This window comes from Myripristis murdjan, chromosome 2, assembly GCF_902150065.1.
Source record: "Myripristis murdjan chromosome 2, fMyrMur1.1, whole genome shotgun sequence".
Taxonomy (NCBI): Eukaryota; Metazoa; Chordata; class Actinopteri; order Holocentriformes; family Holocentridae; genus Myripristis; species Myripristis murdjan.
Genome location: NC_043981.1, coordinates 19,447,814 through 19,467,082, shown reverse-complemented (window position 1 = coordinate 19,467,082; position 19,269 = coordinate 19,447,814). Strand labels below are relative to the sequence as shown.

General features: G+C 40.3%; 1 protein-coding gene across 1 annotated transcript; it reads right to left on the bottom strand.

The window, feature by feature from the left end:
* Positions 1 to 4,640: 4,640 nt before the first annotated feature.
* Positions 4,641 to 9,174, bottom strand: s100b (S100 calcium binding protein, beta (neural)). Its single transcript, XM_030068191.1, has 3 exons — positions 9,116 to 9,174; positions 8,270 to 8,408; positions 4,641 to 7,349 (listed from the first exon to the last, which is right to left on the bottom strand). Exons 2-3 carry the CDS (start codon positions 8,405 to 8,407, stop codon positions 7,221 to 7,223), a joined length of 267 nt encoding a protein of 88 aa, XP_029924051.1. The 5' UTR covers position 8,408; positions 9,116 to 9,174; the 3' UTR covers positions 4,641 to 7,220.
* Between the last annotated feature and the right edge of the window lie 10,095 nt (positions 9,175 to 19,269).

The following is a 19,269-nucleotide window of genomic DNA, read 5'->3' as shown; positions in this document are numbered from 1 at the left end:
ACCACCACAAAACTAACAAAGCAAAGACCTTTAAATGTGAGCATACATTTGAATGTTGCTGCCTCAAGGAATTGTGGGATGGCATTATTTCCTTTTAGTCCAGCGGCTACGCGCAATATTTTGATGGAATCGTGCAATTTACGATACAAGCATGAAATCTGGCACACTGTTAGAGCATGCCCTAAGGATCATTTTTGGCTATAGGGCCATCGCAGATTTGTCCCGTGGTAACCGTGGCAACCATTTTTCAAAATGGCTGCCACCTGCTGTGATTTTACCTGTAACTCAGGTTCTAGACCACCTAGGATCTTGATCCTGGTGGCTAATCCTACATTTTCACGGATGAGGAATACAGTGGTACTATTTACAACATGCTAGCAACTACCTAACTACATATTTCCGGCATTCAGTTAATTAAATAGTAGTAAAAACCATCAAAATATGGATTTTAGTAGAGTATACTGTTTTCTAAGATGTTGACATATGCCATGAAATGTGTGGGTTTATGGCAATGGCCAAAGTGGAACTATACAGCAGTACAGAGACAGGATACCATTTAGCGTAAAGGCATTTTTAATAAAGACAAAGAGGAAAGAAAGTGTGACAACACAAAGTTGCGTATGATGACACAGTCCACCACAGTAGCAAAGGGCAGTGCACTGAAGTGCTGCCTTGGCACATTTGCATCTTCCTCAACACCCCTTTTTGCAACCACAGTGGAGGAGGTCGTGGCATGCCAGGCTTGCTTCTGGTCGTGTGGTCCAGTCAACTTCCCATCCACCTGTCAGAGTCAGAATCAACTTTGTTGTCACATGACACATTTTACAGGTGTAAAAAGGTGGGTTAAATTATTCATTCATTCATTCATTCACCTGCCCGTGTCCTTCCTCTTCCACCCCCAGTCACCTGGGGAGGGGAGTTCAGGGACTGCAACCATGGCCTGTCCCCAGCAGTGACCAGCTTGGTAGGCTGCCCTCTTTGTATGTAGTGCTGCTTGTGTTGAGGGGGGTCCATCAATCATTCTACCTTTTTGGGTGAACAGCTGCTTCTGTGATTCCTGGCTACTAGTGTGGTCATACAGCAATACCACAAATCACTCAAGAGGCTCCATCCAGTCATCTATGGTGTCTGGCGTGGTAGCCATGGCACAGAAGGCACGAGTCACATCACTGAAGTTCTTCCATGCAATGTGCAATGTGTTGGGGGGGGGACAGCTCAGCTTTGTTGTCATCAATACGTAGAAACTCTGGCCAATTCCCAGGAATGGCACTGGATTGCTCAATGCGTCAATGAATTCCCTTCCCTCTCTTGCTGCATGTTTCAGCCTGCAGCGTTTCTGTTTAACCAGACAACACCCCACAAAATTTCCCATCAAGAGTAAAAAACCTCCTTCTAATTGGCTGGCCTCCGGTCCAAGAAAAATCCAAGTCTCAACAAGAAAATATCATCCCTGAAGGACTGCTCCTTGTTGTCAAGGCTCTACATTGCATCCCAGACGTGTGATGGAAATCTGGATGAATTCTTTGAGCATGAAAACCAGGCATGTCCACCAGCACTGTCTCAAATGGGCAAGCTGAGAACTGGTATCTAGTCGGACTTGGTGGGCTGTTTGATGGACCTTCACATGAAAATGCATCCATTCCCACTGTCCAGGTCATCATTCCTGATGGGGCTGCTATCATGAACATGCTGCAACCTGGTGCTGCAAAGAGATTTTCAGATTATGCACAGCAAGTATTCTTGCCATACATCCAGTCTCAGCTGGGGCATGTCTGCAGAGTCGATGTTGTGTGCGATGAATATCTCCCTGAAAGGCTGCAGGCTGAAACATGCAGCAAGAGAGGGAAGGGAATTTGTTGACGCATTGAGCAATCCAGTGCCATTCCTGGGAATTGGCCGGAGTTTCTACGTATTGATGACAACAAAGCTGAGCTGTTCTCCTTCCTGGCAACATGTATTACATCCTTTGCCCCTGAGAAACAGGTAATCAGCACTCATCATGCTGCTTGCCTTTACTGGTTTTGACACTGTGTCATCATTTGGAGGCAGGGGCAAGAAGACGACATGGGATATATGGAAGAACTTCAGTGATGTGACTCGTGCCTTCTGTGCCATGGCTACCACGCCAGACACCATAGATGACTGGATGGAGCCTCTTGAGTGATTTGTGGTATTGCTGTATGACCACACTAGTAGCCAGGAATCACAGAAGCAGCTGTTCACCCAAAAAGGTAGAATGATTGATGGACCCCCCTCAACACAAGCAGCACTACATACAAAGAGGGCAGCCTACCAAGCTGGTCATTGCTGGGGACAGGCCATGGTTGCAGTCCCTGAACTCCCCTCCCCAGGTGACTGGGGGTGGAAGAGGAAGGACACGGGCAGGTGAATGAATGAATGAATGAATAATTTAACCCACCTTTTTACACCTGTAAAATGTGTCATGTGACAACAAAGTTGATTCTGACTCTGACAGGTGGATGGGAAGTTGACTGGACCACACGACCAGAAGCAAGCCTGGCATGCCACGACCTCCTCCACTGTGGTTGCAAAAAGGGGTGTTGAGGAAGATGCAAATGTGCCAAGGCAGCACTTCAGTGCACTGCCCTTTGCTACTGTGGTGGACTGTGTCATCATACGCAACTTTGTGTTGTCACACTTTCTTTCCTCTTTGTCTTTATTAAAAATGCCTTTACGCTAAATGGTATCCTGTCTCTGTACTGCTGTATAGTTCCACTTTGGCCATTGCCATAAACCCACACATTTCATGGCATATGTCAACATCTTAGAAAACAGTATACTCTACCAAAATACATATTTTGATGGTTTTTACTATTATTTAATTAACTGAATGCCGGAAATATGTAGTTAGGTAGTTGCTAGCATGTTGTAAATAGTACCACTGTATTCCTCATCCGTGAAAATGTAGGATTAGCCACCAGGATCAAGATCCTAGGTGGTCTAGAACCTGAGTTACAGGTAAAATCACAGCAGGTGGTAGCCATTTTGAAAAATGATTGCCACGGTTACCATGGGACAAATCTGCGATGGCCCTATAGCCAAAAATGATCCTTAGGGCATGCTCTAACAGTGCGCCAGATTTCATGCTTGTATCGTAAAGTGCACAATTTTTCGCATAGCTGCCGGACTATTTGCTTTGGTAAAGGATCCTCCAGTGTGTCCTCTTCTGAAGGACAGAAGATTGGACAGAAGAAACTGACGCCAGACTGAAAGCACATGACCAACAGCTGCTTGAACAGAGTTGTAAGCTGGATTTTTCCTTCAACCAAAGAACTGAAAAAGCTGACTTTAAGTAGCCCCTTACCTGTGCTGAGATAATTTCCTCTTCACACCTGAAGGCTGCATGTTTGATTTCTTTGCTAACCAAAGAGAACAGAAGATCCTCCAAAGTTTTATTTTTCCTCAAACCCCCGCCATAAAACGGCTGTGGCCACAAAAATGAAGGCCTCATGCTGCGTTCAGGTCATGTAGGAAAGGTGGGGAAAAACATGTCTTGTCATTGTGCGTTATGTTAGAGACATATTTCTGTGACTCCAACCAGGAAACAGCTGCAGCATAAAGCTACAAATTAATCGATATTCATCTCATAAGTTATGATCTCAGTTCTTGTAATGCCGCGGCAGAACATGAACACCGGCCGGGCTTTTGGTTTGTTTTGCTGTAAAATGTGAATTCAAATTTGTACTCATATCTTCAGCGTTTGCAGTGTGCAGAAATTGCCATCTGTGTGTCATGACAACTTCAAATGAGCCTGAATGCACAAAAACAGGAAATTGTCAAAAAGAGCTGCAAGCTTTCATCACCTGTCCCTGTAGTTATGAATGCGGTGCCACCTACAGGGGAAAAGACGCTCTGCAGAGGCACCTCAGAGCTAAGAGGTTGTTTTGTCAGAAGCTGCGTTGCAGGAATGTTTTGTTTCAACCCTGTGAATCCCATGAGTCTGTGGGATGACGAATGCGTTTTTTCATATGATTTAAAAATGTATTTATTTATTTTTGAAGTGTGTTATCTGTAAACAAAAAACAAACAAAAAAAAAAAACGAAAAACGACACGAAAATTTCAGACCACCTTTCAGACCACAGTTCTTTATAGAACTATTTCTTTAAATGGTTCAAAGCCAGTTAAACACCCTGGACAAGTCGCCAGTCCATCGCAGGGCACGACACGAAAATAAAATGACTAATTAGTGATAATTCATAAAAATAGCTTTAAAAATTTTAAAAATAATAATAATTTAAGAACACTTGACATACAAAATTAAGAGAAGTCCAAAGAAAATATTTAGAAAAAAAGCAAAAATATATAATGATTTTAAATTCTTTAAAAATGTTTTTTTCTTTAATTAACACATTCAAAAATGTAAAATAAATTAATGAATAATGATAGCTAATATTTAAAAATGGCAGTGACTTTTAAGTATTTTTTGAAATATATAAAGGGAATTAAATTCATGTTTCAAAGCGTTAGTGAAGGAGTGTTACAGGAATATCTTAGGGATTTATTTTTGAAAAGCTGCATCTCCATTTTGGAATAAATCAACAAAAACAAACCAACAAACAAGTCAAGTTTCCATTCTATGAAACTGTTCTGCAGCAGCACCATGGAGCTCAACAGCGGACACTTTCTGAATGCTCTAATTCTGCTTTAATTTTTAACAGCAGCTGTTATTTCTTTTCCCCCAAACGTGGAACACAAATCATTTTGGAACAAAGCTTCATTTCCAAGACATCTGATCAGCACATCATCAGTCTTACCGTGCAGAACGTCCTTAAGCTGAACGTCTCACACACACACACACACACACATACACACACACACACACACACACACACTCACTGCTTTATTTAATTCACATCATTTCAACAAAGATCCAAAACCAACCAGAGCTCCTGTTTTTTTTTTTTTTTAATTGTCATATATCCACACCGTTCTGTCTCACCTGTCGTCAGGGTTTGTTTGCATAAATAGAGGAAATGAACTCCTTTTTACCGATGGTGTCAGGCTCACTGAGTTGCAGGAAAGGCCTCGACGTGTCGGCAGCAGCCAGGGGCCAAGCAGCTCAACCTGTCCTTTACCCCCCCTCCAAACTGTCCTCCAAAACTAAAAAAAATCACCTGCTGTGTGAGTCGGCCGTACCGCCACATCCCTGTCATTATTGTAATGTTTTCCTTGTTCACGTTCTTGTGAAAAGGTGCAGTTAACCCTTTGAAACCTGAGCAGATTCACTTTGATTCCTTTCAAAAATATAGAGGAGGGAAAAGGTGACAAACAAATTAACAAGAAATTACCCCAAATTTGCAGGAAACTAGTAAAATGTCGAAAAAAAAAAATTACGGAAATTTAGGAAAACATTACTGGAAAATTAGCAAAAAGTAAAGAATAAATTGTAATTAAATTAAATTAAAAAATAAAATACCAGGAGTATATTTAAAATGACATTACAGGGAAATTACCTCCAAGTTACCCCAGAACTGTATAAAACATGAAAAATATAAAAGGAAAAAAAGTGAATTTTATTAAGACAGGTGAAATAGAACCTTTCCAAATAAAAGCCTGTGTGCTTCAAAGGGTTAATATGGACACAATTTAAAGAAAAATAAAACATAAAAAATGATGTGCAGTCCCGCTTCGCCCCTGACAGCAGCACGTCAAAGCAAACGCAGACACAGGGCAGGAAAATGTCGGAAGATGGCAAAATCCCAAATTTGAAATCTCTCACGTTCGGTGCCTGGAATAAAACAAAACTCCAAATATGGGCACATTATCTGGACAGCAAACGACCTCACCAGCCAATCACAGCGTTTTACCAGCCAACTGCAATTGCAGAATAGAACAACTTCAAAAAAGCGATGACTAAAAATTGGATTAACAGTTTAAACAATATTTTAAATGATTGTTTGAGGCTTTAAGAAGAAGAATCTCAAATCATCCACTTTTACGATTTACTTTAGTACCCGACTAGATTTTTAAACACTCCGAGTGATTGTTTGCCAGTTGACACACCCGTCAGCTGCTTTCACAATTTTAACTCACAAGCTACACTTTAAAGAACGACGGGTTATGTTGCAAAAATGAACGCCTAAAATTACAAAATATTTAGCAACATCCAAAAAAATCTACAAGCCGCTCTCACGATGTTACCAGCCAACTCGATTTTTCTAACAGTGCTAGATGTGGAAGCAAGCCGACTTCTAAAACCATTTTCACTATTTTATCAGCCATCAACGGTATTTTCAAATAAGAGCCCATGTTAATGATTAATTACGTGACCCCCCCCCCAAAAAAAAAAAAAAAAACTACTAGCCACTCCTGAAATCCAGTAGCCACTTACCCCGTCTCGCCAGCTGATTTCCATTTTCAGGCTGGCACACACAGAAAAATAAAGTCCAGAACCCGAAATGGTGTTATGAAAAAAGGTTCTTTGAGGAACCAGCAGGGGTTCCCAAAAAAACAGAGAGGAGAAATGGTTCATGAAAAATAACCCAATTCATTTTCATTTCTTCAAAGAAAAATAAAAGTGCCAGCTTCAACCAGAAATGGTTCTTCAGAGTGATGCCACAGTAGAACCTTTTCTGGCTCCACAAAGAACCTTTCAGACCACAGTTCTTTATAGAACTATTTCTTTAAATGGTTCAAAGGTGCCATGAAAAAAGGTTCTTTGAGGAACCAGCCTTGGTTCCTCAAAGAAAGGAGACAAAAGAATGAGACAAGGTACATGAAAACAAACAACCGAACAAATAAACACACAAAAAATAATTAATATTCATTTCTTAAAAGAGAAATTAAGGTGCCAAATGCAACTAAAAATGGTTCTTCAAAGACCCATCAAAAAAAGTTCCTTGAGGTGGTGGTGAGATGGTTTTTCAAGGGACTTTAACTTAAAAAAAAAAAAAAAAAGTTCTTTAAAGAACCTTTTTCCAAATAGTTGTTGGAGGAGCCGGTTGGGTCAGTGAGGAACCCTTTTCATAAGTTGTATTCATTTATTTATTTATTTATTTATTCAAATGAGGAACCAATCCAGTAGATACATTTTTCAGTGGTGGCTCTTTGTGGAACCGTTATTTTTCTGTGTGGAGAACAGGACGTTCTGCCGCCGTGTTTCAGGAGAACTGTTTGCTTGTTGTCAGGGTGACTACAGGGCTGGCTTGGCTCCTGTGGTTCCCCTGGTTCCCCGTCGCTCCTACTCGTCCTCGTGCTCTCAGAACTCATGGCAACAGATGGTAACCATGGTGACGAACGTCATGAACTCCTGGAAGTCGCACTCGGCGTCACCGTCGGCATCCAGGCTCTCCATGAGGCCGTCCAGCGTGGCCTGGTCCTTCACATGCTGCGGCAAGAGAAAACAACATCCAGAAAATAAATAAACTAAAAGATTTTACTGGACAAAAATGAAGATCAAAATATTCAGTAAACAGAAAAAGAACTAAAAAATGTATGTGTACAAAAATACTAATAATCCTTCAATAACTAACTAACTTAATTAACTAACTTAATTTATTAATTAATTCCAGGTGATTAATCAATCAATTACTAGACAGGACAAATCAATTTACTGGATAAAAGCAAGAAAAAGTGAAAACAATCATAAAAATAAACAAAAATATTCAGTCAAAAGGAAAACAACACATATGTCAAAAAAAAAAAAAAAACAGAAAAACAAGAAAAAGTACAAATGTATATGCATGAAAACAATCCCAACCTGAATATAAAAATATTCAGTCAATTAAAAAAACTTGGAAAAATGGATTCTACACACACACACACACACACACACACACACACACACACACACACACACACACACACACACACACACCTCAAATATATATCAAAGCTTTTTAAAAGGGCATCTTTATGGGGAAAATAGTGAGTTTTTCGTTTTTTTTCCTCAATATTTTTGAATGAAATCAAACAAATTTCTTTCAGGTGTCAGAGGGTTAAACGCTTTTAAATTAATTCAAATCGGTTTAGTTCAATTAATTCAGCCAGTGAGTCGCTAATTAATTTTAACATCTTTCAGTCAAATCAGTTATTTTCAGTTGAACTCAGTTCAGTTCAGTTTGACTTGGTTTGTTCAGTGTTTTCAGCTCAAACTGCTCGATTATCTCCTACGAAACCCTCATGAACTCTCTCTCTGTCTCTCTTTCTCTCTCTCTCTGTCTCTCTCTTTCTCTCTCTCTGTCTCTCACCCTCTCTCTCTTTCTCTCTCCCTCTCTCTCTCTCTCATTAACATGCAGGCTCGCTCACCCCCAGCAGATTTGGCAGCTCGTCGTTAATCAAATCCTTCAGCTCGCTTTTCTTCAGCTTGTGTTTGTCTCCTTCTCTCTCGGCGTATTTATGAAACACGGCGATGATGGTGGCCATCGAGGTCTCCAGGTCAGTCATCCTCAAAAAAAAAAAGAGAAAAAAACTTTACCTCACCACCAGTAGTACTGGACTGTAAATTCACAAAAGCCTACAAAACGTGGTATTCAGGTTTGGCTCCTCTTTTTATTTCTGGTATTGGAACGTAGCTTCAGGGTTAAACTTTAAACTATATAATCTCATTTCAACAAACTGATTCTAACGTAATTAAAAAAAACAACAACATACAGATAAATGAATAGATGAGAATCCACGTTGCGCAGCAGGAAATTCAAATCAGCTTTTTATTAAACTGCAAAACTGATTTGGACTGACATTTTTATATTTATACATATAAACATATAAATGGACATATATACATTTATGTATTTATATATTTAAACTTAATTCTGTTATTTTATTTAACCTGTATTCATCTATTTATTTGTTTGTTTATTTATTTTACTTTTTTTTGGCAACCAAAAAAGGTTAAAGTGGCAGTGCAGCTGTTTTAATTTTGATCTACATATTTGATATTTTTATCATTATTCATACTTATTTGTACTTACATAGCCTTATTAACTATTAGCAAATATTTACCACCTACAGAGTATACACTTGACTCTGTGTTGTCTTGTCTCCTGCGACTAGGAAGGCTGGATATCTCCATCTATTCACTTCTTTCTGTAACAACGAGAAAAAAAACTAAAAGTACAAGACAAAGCAGACTTGGTTTAAAGTGGGACTCACCTAGGTGTGCAGCAGACGACAGGCGTGTGTGTTTGTGTGTGTGTGTGTGTGTGTTGTGGGAGCTCTGTGCAGATGTAGAGGGGCAGCAGGCTTTATAGCAGCATTTTGCTGCTCTGCCGTGCTCCCTCAGGCTTGTCAGTCAAACCTGTGGACCAATCAGCTTCTTTCCCCCGCCCCTCACTGCACTGCAGACGTGCACCGAGCTGCACCGAGCAACTGTGAGCTGCAATGATCAATTTAACACTTAAACAGTAGAACACTGGATCACTTTAATACTGGAACACTGGATTAGTGTAACACCGGAAAACTTTGACACTCTGATGTAACACTGGAATACTGGAACACTTAAACACTGGAAGACTGTAACACATGAACAGTGGAACGCTGTAACACTGGAACATTAACACTGGAACACTTAAACACTGGAAGACTGTAACACAAGAACACTGGAACATTTTAACACTGGAAAACTCTAACACTGGAACACTTTAAAAGTTGAGCACAAACACTGGAATGCTGTAACACTTGAATACTGGAATGCCTGATCACTTTAATACTGGGAATCAGTAACACTGGAACACTGCAGTACTGGCACACTGGGATATTTACACGCTGGAACACTGGAACAGCTTAACACCGGAATAGTGGAACACTGGAACATTAATACTGGGGCAGTGGAATACTGTAACACTGGAACGCTGTAACAATTTCAGAGTGGAATACTGTACTAATACTACTAATTTTCTGAAATTTATTTTATTTCATTTCATTTTATTATTATTTTATGATTATTTAAAAAATCCAAATGCTCCAAAAAGTATGTGAACGCACAAATAAAGTTTTCAACCAGACAAAGTGAAAGAAAGAGTAAAAAATGAGTAGAACATGATAAAAATATTCAGTAAATAAAAAAAACGTTACAAAATGGATACAAAAATATAGAAAATATGGAGTCTTTGGAAATTAAATCATAAATAAAAATAAATAAAATGAGATCCAATAAAACAATATAAAATATTCAGTAAACAGAAAAATAAAAAGTTTTAAAAAGTAAAAACAAAAAGCTATCAAATGATACAAAATTCAAAAAGTAAGAATTAATACATTTAAAAAATAAAAATAAATAAAACAATATAAAATATGTTGAATTTTCAAAAAAATGTCTATGTATATAAAGAAATAGTCTGAACACTCCAAAAAAGTAAAAAAATAAAAATAAAAAACTCTCTCTGTGTCTCTGTCTGTTTCTCTCTCTGTTTGTCTGTCTCTCTGTCTCTGTCTCTCTGTGTCTGTCTCTCTCTGTCTGTCTCTGTCTGTCTCTCTCTCTATCTCTCTCTCTCTCTCTCTCTCTCTCTGTCTGTCTGTCTCTCTGTCTGTCTGTTTGTCTGTCTGTCTCTCTCTCTCTCTCTGTCTCTCTCTCTCTCTCTCTCTCTCTGTCTGTCTGTCTGTCTGTCTCTCTCTGTCTGTCTGTCTGTGTCTCTCTCTCTCTGTCTGTCTCTCTGCCTCAGCAGTGCTGCAGCAGTGTCTCGTTGTGTTGGGGCCTCTGCTGCCCAACAAGGGCCCGTTTCAGAGGAAGCGTCTGGCCCTGCATCTTAATGAACTCTTTCTTTTCAGCGGCCAGACGTTCGCCCTCCGCCGCCCCGACACCGAGCAGAGAGCCGCGGCTGCCAAACAGGCACAAGTTCAAATGTCCAAATGACAGCTCTGTACACCAACATTCATTCTTTTTATTCAGTTTTCTTGTATTTTTCAATTTCTTTTAAATGTTCTTTTTTTTTTTATTATTTTAAAGATTTTTTTTCAGATTTTTATTTTTACTTTATTTTATTATTATACTATAATTTTGTTTATTTTTTTATTCTTTTTTTTTCTAATTTTGAAGATTTTCTTTCCTAACTTTATAAATTGAAAGTGAATTTTATTTTATTTTATTTATTTTGCTTTATTTTTTAAATTTTTTTCTTGTCATTTTTAAAATTCTTTTTGCTAATTCCGAAGTTTTTCTTTCCTTATTTATTTTATTTTATTTTACTTACCATTTGTTTGTTTATTTATTTATTTATTTATCTATCTTTTTGCATTGAAATACTAAACACAAAGTTCTGGGGTGGCTGCTCTGTCTCTGCGACCTCTGCGACCTCTGACCTCCGACACTGTGTGTGTGTGTGTCTGTGTGTGTGTGTGTGTGTGTGTGTGTGTGTGTGTGTGTGTGTGTGTGTGTGTGTGTGTCTTTGCGTTAATGCCGGGAAGTGCCTTCGGACAACGCAGCCGTTTGTAACCGGATCAAACGGACCTTTGTTTCGGTCCAAAGAAGAAAAGAGTTTCTTCTTCTTGTTGAAACGGAGGAGCTGCTGCCGCTGGGCTGGGCGAGAGAGCATCGCTAGCATCTCTCTCTCTCTGCAGTCATCTGCCCTGACTCAGCACATCCACACAGCTCCCCAGTGCACTCATCTGTCTTCACAAATATACACATCTGAAATACTTCTCAAAACAAAACTTATTTCAAAATTTTACAATTCCAAATTTAAAAATTGAAATAAGAAAATTGAAATATATGATGGAATATTAACAAATATATGGTGGAATATCATCTTATATGGAATATTATTATACTGAACATGTCTGGAAAATGCAGAACTGACGAAGTTTAAAAGGGAGAAAACTCTCAATAGTCCGGCGGCTATGCGAAAAATCGTGCACTTCACGATACAAGCATGAAATTTGGCACACTGTTAGAGCATGCCCTAAGGTTCATTTTTGGCTATAGGGCCATCGCAGATTTGTCCCGTGGTAACCGTGGCAACCATTTTTCAAAATGGCTGACACCTGCTGTGATTTTACCTGTAACTCAGGTTCTAGACCACCTAGGATCTTGATCCTGGTGGCTAATCCTACATTTTCAAGGATGAGGAATACAATGGTACTCTATTTACAACATGCTAGGAACTACCTAACTACATATTTCCAGCATTCAGTTAATTAAATAATAGTAAAAACCATCAAAATATGTATTTCGGTATAGAGTATACTGTACATGTTTTCTAAGATGTTGACAGATATGACATGAAATGCATGTGTGTTATGGCAATAGCCAAAGTGGAACAATACAGCAGTACAGAGACAGGATACCATTTAGCCTAAAGGCATTTTTAATAAAGACAAAGAGGAAAGAAAGTGTGACAACACAAAGTTACGTATGATGACACAGTCCACCACAGTAGCAAAGGGCAGTGCACTGAAGTGCTGCCTCGGCACATTTGCATCTTCCACAACACCCCTTTTTGCAACCACAGTGGAGGAGGTTGCGACATGCCAGGCTTGCTTCTGGTAGTGTGGTCCAGTGAACTTCCCATCTACCTGACAGAATCAGAATCAACTTTGTTGTCACATGACACATTTTACAGATGTAAAAAAGTGGGTTAAATTAATCATTTATTCATTCATTCATTCTGTGTCCTTCCTCTTCCACCCCCAGTCACCTGGGGAAGGGAGTTCAGGGACTGCAACCATGGCCTGTCCCCAGCAGTGACCAGTTTGGAAGGCTGCCCTCTCGCCCTCTTTGTATGTTGTGCTGCTTGTGTTGGGGGGAGTCTACCAATCGTTCTACCTTTTTGGGTGAACAGCTGCTTCCGTGATTCCTTGCTGCTAGTGCGGTCATTCAGCAATACCACAAATCACTCAAGAGGCTCCATCCAGTCATCTACGACATCTGGTGTGGTAGCCAAGGCACAGAAGGCACGAGTCACATCACTGAAGTTCTTCCATGTATCCCATGTCGTCTTCTTAGCCCTGCCTCCAAATGATGACACAGTGTCAAAACCAGTAAAGGCAAACAGCATGATGAGTGCTGATTACCTGTTTCTCAGTGGCAAGGGATGTAACACAAGTTATATCATCAATTCGTAGATACTCCGACCAATTCCCAGGAATGGCACTTTATTGCTCAATGTGTCAACGAATTCCTTTCCCTCTCTTGCTGCATGTTTCAGCCTGCAGCGTCTAGTTCTAGTTAATCAGACAATACCCCACAAAATTTCCCATCAAGAGAAAAAAAAACCTGCCTCTAATTGGCTGGCCTCCAGACCAAGAAAAATCCAAGTCTCAACAAGAAAATATCATTCCTGAAGAATGACTGTTCCTTGTTCTCGAGGCTCTACATTGCATCACAGACATGGGATGGAAATCTGGTTGAGATCTTTGAGCATGAAAACCAGGCATGTCCACCAGCACTGTCACGAATGGGCAAGCTGAGAACTGGTACCAAGTCGAATTTGGTGGGCTATTTGATGGACCTGGTTCCTTCACATGAAAATGCATCCATTCCCACTGTCCAGGTCATCATTCCTGTGGTAGCCAAGGCACAGAAGGCATCAGTCACATCACTGAATTTTTTCCATGTATCCCATGTCGTCTTCTTGCCCCTGCCTCCAAATGATGACACAGTGTCAAAACCAGTAAAGGCAAGGAACATTGGCAAGGCTACACATCGATCTGGGCCTAATGTCCTCGCCATCTCATGAGTTGCTAAATACCAGAAACTCTTCCCAGCTCCAAAGGCAACCCACAGCTGAGCAATGTTGAGGCGTTGGGCTGCCATCACTGCCAGTACCAGCACATCTGTGTCAACTGTGCATATAGAGAGGTTGTCATACCCTTCCTTCACAGCATCTTCCAGGTGTAGTATGATGCGTGTATCAGCCTCCACATGTGTGCATGGTGCAAAACCTGATGTATCTTGGGGCTGAGTACAGACGACTTCAGCATGATGAGTGCTGATTACCTGTTTCTCAGTGGCAAGGGATGTAACACAAGTTGCCAGGAAGGAGAACAGCTCAGCTTTGTTCTCATCAATATGTAGATACTCCGACCAATTCCCAGGAATAGCACTGGATTGCTCAATGTGTCAACGAATTCCCTTCCCTCTCTTGCTGCATGTTTCAGCCTTCAGCGTTTCTAGTTAATCAGACAATACCCCACAAAATTTCCCATCAAGAGAAAAAAAAACCTGCCTCTAATTGGCTGGCCTCCAGACCAAGAAAAATCCAAGTCTCAACAAGAAAATATCATTCCTGAAGAATGACTGTTCCTTGTTCTCGAGGCTCTACATTGCATCACAGACATGGGATGGAAATCTGGTTGAGATCTTTGAGCATGAAAACCAGGCATGTCCACCAGCACTGTCACGAATGGGCAAGCTGAGAACTGGTACCAAGTCGAATTTGGTGGGCTATTTGATGGACCTGGTTCCTTCACATGAAAATGCATCCATTCCCACTGTCCAGGTCATCATTCCTGTGGTAGCCAAGGCACAGAAGGCATCAGTCACATCACTGAATTTTTTCCATGTATCCCATGTCGTCTTCTTGCCCCTGCCTCCAAATGATGACACAGTGTCAAAACCAGTAAAGGCAAGGAACATTGGCAAGGCTACACATCGATCTGGGCCTAATGTCCTCGCCATCTCATGAGTTGCTAAATACCAGAAACTCTTCCCAGCTCCAAAGGCAACCCACAGCTGAGCAATGTTGAGGCGTTGGGCTGCCATCACTGCCAGTACCAGCACATCTGTGTCAACTGTGCATATAGAGAGGTTGTCATACCCTTCCTTCACAGCATCTTCCAGGTGTAGTATGATGCGTGTATCAGCCTCCACATGTGTGCATGGTGCAAAACCTGATGTATCTTGGGGCTGAGTACAGACGACTTCAGCATGATGAGTGCTGATTACCTGTTTCTCAGTGGCAAGGGATGTAACACAAGTTGCCAGGAAGGAGAACAGCTCAGCTTTGCTCTCATAAATAATGTTATGGATGGGCAAAGAATTCATTCATTCTTGTTGAGACTTGGATTTTTCTTGGAATGGAGGCCAGCCAATTAGAGGGAGTTTTTTTTTCTCTTGATGGGAAATTTTGTGGGTATTGTCTGATTAACTAGAAACGCTGCAGGCTGAAACATGCAGCAAGAGAGGGAAAGGAATTCGTTGACACATTGAGCAATAAAGTGCCATTCCTGGGAATTGGTCGGAGTATCTACGAATTGATGATATAACTTGTGTTACATCCCTTGCCACTGAGAAACAGGTAATCAGCACTCATCATGCTGTTTGCCTTTACTGGTTTTGACACTGTGTCATCATTTGGAGGCAGGGCTAAGAAGACGACATGGGATACATGGAAGAACTTCAGTGATGTGACTCGTGCCTTCTGTGCCTTGGCTACCACACCAGATGTCGTAGATGACTGGATGGAGCCTCTTGAGTGATTTGTGGTATTGCTGAATGACCGCACTAGCAGCAAGGAATCACGGAAGCAGCTGTTCACCCAAAAAGGTAGAACGATTGGTAGACTCCCCCCAACACAAGCAGCACAACATACAAAGAGGGCGAGAGGGCAGCCTTCCAAACTGGTCACTGCTGGGGACAGGCCATGGTTGCAGTCCCTGAACTCCCTTCCCCAGGTGACTGGGGGTGGAAGAGGAAGGACACAGAATGAATGAATGAATAAATGATTAATTTAACCCACTTTTTTACATCTGTAAAATGTGTCATGTGACAACAAAGTTGATTCTGATTCTGTCAGGTAGATGGGAAGTTCACTGGACCACACTACCAGAAGCAAGCCTGGCATGTCGCAACCTCCTCCACTGTGGTTGCAAAAAGGGGTGTTGTGGAAGATGCAAATGTGCCGAGGCAGCACTTCAGTGCACTGCCCTTTGCTACTGTGGTGGACTGTGTCATCATACGTAACTTTGCGTTGCCACACTTTCCTTCCTATTTGGCTTTATTAAAAATGCCTTTAGGCTAAATGGTATCCTGTCTCTGTACTGCTGTATTGTTCCACTTTGGCTATTGCCATAACACACATGCATTTCATGTCATATCTGTCAACATCTTAGAAAACATGTACAGTATACTCTATACCGAAATACATATTTTGATGGTTTTTACTATTATTTAATTAACTGAATGCTGGAAATATGTAGTTAGGTAGTTCCTAGCATGTTGTAAATAGTACCATTGTATTCCTCATCCTTGAAAATGTAGGATTCGCCACCAGGATCAAGATCCTAGGTGGTCAAGAACCTGAGTTATAGGTAAAATCACAGCAGGTGTCAGCCATTTTGAAAAATGGTTGCCACGGTTACCACGGGACAAATCTGCGATGGCCCTATAGCCAAAAATGAACCTTAGGGCATGCTCTAACAGTGTGCCAAATTTCATGCTTGTATCGTGAAGTGCACGATTCCATCAAAATATTGCACATAGCTGCTGGACTACAAGTCTGACCTCCAAATGTGTGTGTGTGTGTGTGTGTGTGTGTGTGTGTGTGTATGCGTGTGTCTGTGTGTGAGTGTGTGTGTGTGTGTGTGTGCATGTGTGCTCTTTGTAAAGTGGTCTTGTTTACCTAATTTTTTCATGTTTTTGTCTGAAACAGGAACAGGAAGTGACTCACTGTTTAAACATGTAAACAAGTTTGAAAAAGTGTCTGTGAGCCCCACATAGCACTGTCAGCATTACTACCATCATCATCACCATCATCATCATCATCATCATCACAATCACCATCATCATCACCATCATCATCACAATCACCATCATCATCACCATCATCATCACCATCATCATCACAATCACCATCATCATCATCACCATCATCACTACTACTATTATTATTAGTTCGCTCCCCAGCTAAATAAATATGTAGATAATGAACTAACTAATCGTTATTTAGTTTATCTGACTAAATAACAAACTAACTAAACGGTTTTTTTATCACATCACCATCATCATCATCATCATCACCATCATCACCATCATCATCACCATTACCACTATCATCACCCTCATCATCATCACCATCATCACTACTACTATTATTATTAGTTTGCTCACCAGCTAAATACATAAGTAGATGAAATAACTAACTAAATTGTTATTTTTTTTTTTTTGCCATTCACTGTTAAACTGTTCCTGTGTGAGGATGATGAGGATGATGATGAAGAGTTGGTGTTTCAGGTCAGGTTTTGTGGAGCTGAAAGTCGACCCCCCCACCTACCCCCACCACCAACACCACCCCCCCTCCTTCTTCTTCTTCTTCTTCTTCCTCTTTTGTCTGCTCAGGCGTGTGTCTCCATGGAGACGCCGGCCGGCCTCAAACGGGTCCTCAGCGCTCCGGGTGCTTTGTACCGTCGCCGTGGCAACGGGTCAGCGGCTCCTGCTGGGATCAAAAGGTTTGCCAGAGAGCTGAGTCATCAGCTGGCACACACACACGCACACACACACACACACACACACACACACACACACACACACACACACACACACACAGGGCTGCAGAGTTCTTTACCTTTTTAACGGTTTTGTTTTTGTGTCTCTTGATAATTCCTCTCTCTGTAGTTGCTATTATTGTGACATCAAGCACCTTGACCTTTGACCTCAATATTTGGTGTTTAAACTTCTTTTCTTTTGAATTGTCATTAAAAAAAAATAAATAAATAAAAAATCAGGGAAATGATATCCACAACATCACACAACATCTCTGGATGTTTTTTTTTTTTTTTTTTTCTGGCCAGTTTTCAGGTGATTTTCTTTTTTGTTGTTTGTTTTGTACTTTTGTTTCTTTTTGTTTCTTTCTTTCTTTCTTTCTTTCTTTCTTTCTTTCTTTCTTTCTTTCTTTCTTTCTTTCTTTCTTTTCTTTTTGCTACTTTCAGGTCGTTTTGTAACTTTGTAACTGTAACTTTCCACTGTTCTCTTCCCCATCTCGTCATGTTGGTCGCTGTCAGACGGGTCTGCTCGGCTGTCGTTCTGACCAGCAGAGGGCAGCAGAGCGCCACAATAAACTCACAGCGTCTCAAAAGTCACTCCTCACTTTCCTTCAGTAACAATAGTAATAATAAATAATAATAATGATAATAATAATAATAATAAAGAAATTAATACAGACATACATAAATAAAAAGCTGAACTTTGTGTGAATCTTCCAGGTCTTCAAGTCCATTTTTATTTGTACAGCCCAGTATCACAAATGAAAAATTTGCCTCCAGGGGCTGGTTAAATAAATGTTAAAATTTTAATAAAATAAAAATAAATTCAACAGCATCAAGAATAATAATAATAAGAGTAGCAATAATAATAGTAATAACAATAATATTTTTAAAAAAAAAATACTATCCCTTCTTGTAAACAGGAAGTGGGATATTTATATAAGTGTACAAAAATATAGGTTAAAATTTGTGTGTTTTATAAAATGGAAAATGAAACAAAGATGGTGAAAAAGTCAAATGCTGTCATTCCTTATGGTCACCAATAGGTGGCAGCAAATCCAGCATCTGTATGTATATAACCCCAGTCTCAACACTGATCGATCGCCTGCATTGATTCCTGCGAGACTCCCATTTACTCTCTGAAATAAACAGCAAGGAAAGCTTTTAATTTGAAGGACATCAGATTACAGCTGCAGTTACTCTGACCAATCTGTTCGCTCATATCGACTTTTTCATATCAAATCAGATTATCAGCCGCCGACGTGTTTCCATGACGACCTGATTCCCCCTCAGATGCTCTCACACTGTCTCAGAGGATCAGTCCGTCATCCTGCTCTTCTTTTATGACAGTTAATTTTTTTTTTTTTTTTTTGGTGAACACACTTTATTGCAGGAAGTGATTTCCTACGTTTCCCAGAATGCCTTTCAACAACCAATATCTGGACATTAATGCACAAAATGACAAAATGAACCGTGGAATGTAAGGTGCATTGCTTCTCGTTATTGTATTTATATATTTTTAATGAAATTTCCACACAATTAACTAATTATTTATTTAAATTAGAAACACACAATTACAAATGAAAAAAAATAAAAGAAAGTGTGAGAGAATTTTATTTTAAAAATGAGTCTGCTCTGACGGTGTTGCTGGGCGTCCCGGGTTTCAGTCTCACAATAATCTGGTGACCGGATGATGAACCCATATGAACCCAGGTGAGCCCAGATGAACCCCCGCCGTAAACCTCACCACCGCCTTCCTGCAGCCCCACCAAAATAAGAGTCCAGGCTGATTTATTCCCAGTGGTCGAGGCTGTGAATGTTGCTGCTGAGGGTGTCGCAATGAATTATGGGAGCAATGAAGTGACTTAAGTGATTTGTGAAGGTCGGCTGCA

Bases quoted from the DNA above. Each gene is read 5' to 3' on its own strand.
- s100b (XM_030068191.1), bottom strand. From the start codon at position 8,407: ATGACTGACCTGGAGACCTCGATGGCCACCATCATCGCCGTGTTTCAT. The intron at 7,350-8,269 runs GTGAGCGAGCCT...CTCTTGCCGCAG, and splicing joins AGCTGCCAAATCTGCTGGGG to CATGTGAAGGACCAGGCCAC.